The sequence below is a fragment of the Bison bison genome, unplaced genomic scaffold, assembly GCF_000754665.1.
Source record: "Bison bison bison isolate TAMUID 2011002044 unplaced genomic scaffold, Bison_UMD1.0 scf7180017864524, whole genome shotgun sequence".
NCBI lineage: Eukaryota > Metazoa > Chordata > Mammalia > Artiodactyla > Bovidae > Bison > Bison bison.
In genome coordinates this window covers 1,474,685-1,478,747 of record NW_011495075.1, presented here as the reverse complement: position 1 = coordinate 1,478,747, position 4,063 = coordinate 1,474,685, and the positions used below count along the sequence as shown (strand labels likewise).

General features: G+C 63.2%; 1 protein-coding gene across 1 annotated transcript in view; it reads right to left on the bottom strand.

Annotated features, from left to right (window-relative positions):
• CACNA1S (calcium channel, voltage-dependent, L type, alpha 1S subunit) overlaps window positions 1-4,063 on the bottom strand; it is a 57,778-nt gene that overhangs the window by 17,331 nt on the left and 36,384 nt on the right. The window contains 4 exon segments of the mRNA XM_010831129.1: window positions 1,101-1,184; window positions 1,688-1,798; window positions 3,162-3,320; window positions 3,651-3,852. Coding sequence (XP_010829431.1) covers window positions 1,101-1,184; window positions 1,688-1,798; window positions 3,162-3,320; window positions 3,651-3,852 — 556 coding nt within the window.

Below are 4,063 nucleotides of genomic sequence, written 5' to 3'. Positions count from 1 at the left end.
TTCCAGTACTTTGGCCACCTCATGTGAAGAGCTGACTCATTGGAAAAGACTCTGATGCTGGGAGGGATTGGGGGCAGGAAAAGAAGGGGACGACAGAGGATGAGTTGGTTGGATGGCATCACTGACTCAATGGACATGAACTTGGGTAAGCTCTGGGAGACAGTGAAGGACAGGGAGGCCTGGCGTGCTGCGGTCCATGGGGTCACAAAGAATCGGACACGACTGAGTGACTGAACTGAAGAAAGGACGTGGTCCAGCCCCTGCCCTGTTTCTGAGCTCAGCTCCCCACTCCCCAGCCCTGCCACCAGGCCTCCCACTGGCCCTTAGCCCACCTCCTCCTAGCTCACCCTACTGAGGGGCCGTGCTCTGCCCCCAACCCCGCACGCATGCCTCCTGCAGGACTGAACTGGGGCCACCCGATGTCACCTCCCACCCCTTCACTGGCACACCTGCCACGTGGTGGGTTGGTTTTCACTGCCTGTCTCCCCTGGTGCCCCGGCTCGTTGCTGTATCTGTAGCCCACATGGGGCACTAGGAAAGTATCTGAAGGGAGACGACCGCCTCCCTAACTGTGCACCTGCTTTCAGTCATCTCCTGCCCTCACTCCAGATTCACTTTTTAGAAGTGCAGCTTTGATCCTTCCACTGCCCTGTTCAGAGACCCCCAGTGGCCCCCCACTGCCGGCGACACAAGGTTCGAGCCCCCCACTTGCCTCTCCAGTGGTTCCCCCACCCCTGCACGCTGGCCTGCTTCTACCGAGCTGAGCTCTCCACGCTCTGGACCTTCTGTTTCTTCATCTGTCTCCTGCAGCCACCCTGCCGGTGCAGCTTGTCCCCTCCCCACCTCCCTTTCCTGAAGGTCCCTTCACATGGCGCCACCTCCATGCAGCCTTCCCTGACCACCCCGCCCAGAAAGGACGTCTCCTGTCCACTGTGGTGCTTGCCGTGGGCCGCCTGGCACCTTCATTGTGCCTGGACTCTGAGGTGTGTGCTCTGCAGGATCTGTGGTCCGGGGTGCTGGGCTGCACACCAGTGGGTCCCCCACCAGGGTCTGTGGCCTCAGCCCCACCCCAGCGATGGCTCCGCCCGCCCGGTACTTACGTCGATCTCACTGAGGATGACGTCAATGATGCTGCCGATGACAATCAGAAAGTCAAACACGTTCCAGGGGTCCCCAAAATAGCCCTGGGGGAGGGGGTCCCAGGGTGAGCTGCGGAAGGAAGGGGCTCGGCGGTCCCTGTCTGAGGGATGCAGAATTGCTGGAGTGGGCATGATGCCACTTTCCAGAGCTGCTCCAGGGCCCCTCCTCTGCTCCCTTACCTCCAGAGCATAAAGTGGTCCAACGGGAAGGCAGCATGCCCAGGAGACTCAGGATTGGGGTCCTGTCCACACAGGGAAGTCTTCCCCCACCCAACCCCCTGAAACCCAGGCTGGGGCTTGCGGGCAGACCTGACGGGGTGGGGGTGGGGGAGCGTGGACTTGGGGACCCGGACACTCCCCGGCCCCGGGGCTGCCGCTCACACGCTCAGGGACCAAAGGGGCGCTGGCACATACTGTCCACTCCCGCGGCCAGAACTGAGCGGCCGGCCGGCTCTGAGTGCCCAAGGGAGGACGAGGCCACGGGGGGCTCTGTGGGAAGGTCGCCCCCTGGCCACACGTGCTTGCTCTCCCCAGAGCCCAGGACTCACCCTGGCCTTGAACGCCATGAGCTTGAGGACCATCTCCAGTGTGAAGATGATGGTGAAGGCTACGTTGAGGATGTCAGAGATGTGGTTCATTTGCTCCGACTGGTTGTAGTGCTGCGGGGGGCACAGGGAGGGGCTGGGTGGCTCCCCCAGAGCCCCGCCTCCTTCCCCAGCCCCTGCCCCACTTTCCTTAGTCTCAGAGAACCGGGAGCCTACTCCGGCCACGTCCAGAATCCTACTGGGCCTCACGGCCACGCCCTCTCCCCGGAAGGACTGTGAAGGAAGGAGAGGGGGGCCCAGCCCGGGTCCCATGAGCAGGTTACCCACACACATCTGTTCTGGGAGGCCGGAGTGGGGAGGCTCTGTGGCCAGCTCCCCGGAGCTGCCTGGGTGCAGGACCAGGAGGAAAGCCCCCTGGCTCTAGGCTGGGGCGACCACCACCACCCACGGTCACCTGTGCCTGCTGGCTTCCCCCCCGGGACACAGAGACAGCCTGGAGCAGTGCCCGCAGCCCCCTCGAGTCTCCCCTACGACCCTCCTGAGATCTGTGTCCTCCAGCATTTCCCAGGAGTCTCTCACCCTCTTAAAAATAAAGTTGACAGAAGCCCACTTCTTCCCTGAGACCTTCCCAGGCAGCAGAGGCTCTGGAGCTGCCCCCGCCCCAGCCCCACCTGTCCTGGCTGGGCTGCCGGACCCCTGTTGCTGCCTCGGGCCCCCATGTTGAGCCCGGCTCCTCCGCTCTGGACCCCCAGCTCGGGACTCCCTTTCCAGACCTGCCCCGCCCGGCAGCCTCTGGTCCTTGGGAGTGTGTGTGACTCCTAGGCCAGGGGTCTTGCTGTGCGATTCTATTGATTCACTGGAATAAGGGATCAGATAATTAAGGCTTCATAACCATGCTGCTTGAGGGGCTTCCCTGATGGCTCAGCAGTAAAGAACCCGCCTGCCAATGCAGGAGACACAGGTTCGACCCCTGGGAGGCAAATGGGAGAAGGAAATGGCAACCCACTCTAGTACTCTTGCCTGGGAAATCCCATGGACAGAGGAGCCTGGTGGGCTACAGTCCACGGGGTCCTCAAAGAGTCGGACACGACTGAGGGACTGAGCACGCAGTGACGCTGCTGACTGTGACTTGTCTACCAAATGTGCTCGTCCCCGCAGAGACGCCTGTTCTGTGAACATTAAACCCACTTTTCTTGGGACTGGAGCCAACATTCCAACCACCTCCACCACCCAGATGTGCGACAGCAGAAGGAGCACAGAGAGGGCACTTCGGGCTTCCCACACGGCCCACCCTCTTTGTGGCCGGCCCCGTCCCTGAGTGGCTGCGGCCACGTGTGCGCCTGAATCACCGCCTTCATACACCGCTGCGTGCCTGGCACCTGGGCCTGTGGCCTGCTCCCCTCTCTGCCCCACAGGGCACCTCAGCACAATGGCTGGCACGGAGCGGGCCGTCCAGCCCTGGTCCCGGCGGCCTCACCTGCATGCCCAGGCAGATGGTGTTGAGCATGATGAGGGCGAACATCAGGTACTCGAAGTAGGAGGAGGTGACGATGTACCACACCCGGTACTGGTAGGGGTTCTTGGGGATGTAGCACCTCAGGGGCCGGGCCTTCAGGGCGTACTGCACGCACTGGCGCTGAGAGGGCAGCGTCGGGCAGGTCAGAGCCGGGGCCCCGGCCCCGCCCCTGCCCCGGGCTGGAGGGTCCCGCCCTCGGCAGACCAAAGGCAGCTGTGGCCGCTGCCGGCTGTTCGGGGAAGGGTCTCCCCCAGGGCTGCGGTTCCTCTGGAGCCGACAATGCCCATTTCTAGGGGCTCTGGGCATCACGACAGGTCCACAGGGGACCCCACCCGACCACCGAGTGCTGCTTCGGGTGGGAGATGGGCTGGAGGAGGGTCGTGGGTCACCCCCACCCCAGGACCCTTTTCCCTGGCCCGAGCCTCATGCTGGCTGCAGGGGCCCCAGCACCTGGTTCTTGTCCAGCTCACAGTTCTTGTACTCAGTCTCCCCCTGCTCCTGGAAGGTGACGATGACAAAGCCCACGAAGATGTTCATCATGAAGAAGGCGATAAGGATGATGTAGATGATGAAGAAAATGGCCATCTCCACGCGGTGGTTGTACACGGGGCCCTTGTCCTCCTCATGAGAGTCAATGGCCTTGTACAGCAGCCTGGGGTGGGCAGAGGACAGTGGTGGGCTGGGCAGGCTAGGCTGAGGCCGAGCCCGACTAGGAAGGGTGGGCTCCGTCCCACCGGCAGCGGGGGGCCGCCTGGACAGTCACCCGTAGGGGAGAAGTTAGGACCCTGCCCGGAAAGGCTGTGGCAGGGCAGGGAAGGGGCCTGCCTCCCGGCCCGCACGGGGGGCCGTGTCCCCCCAGTCGC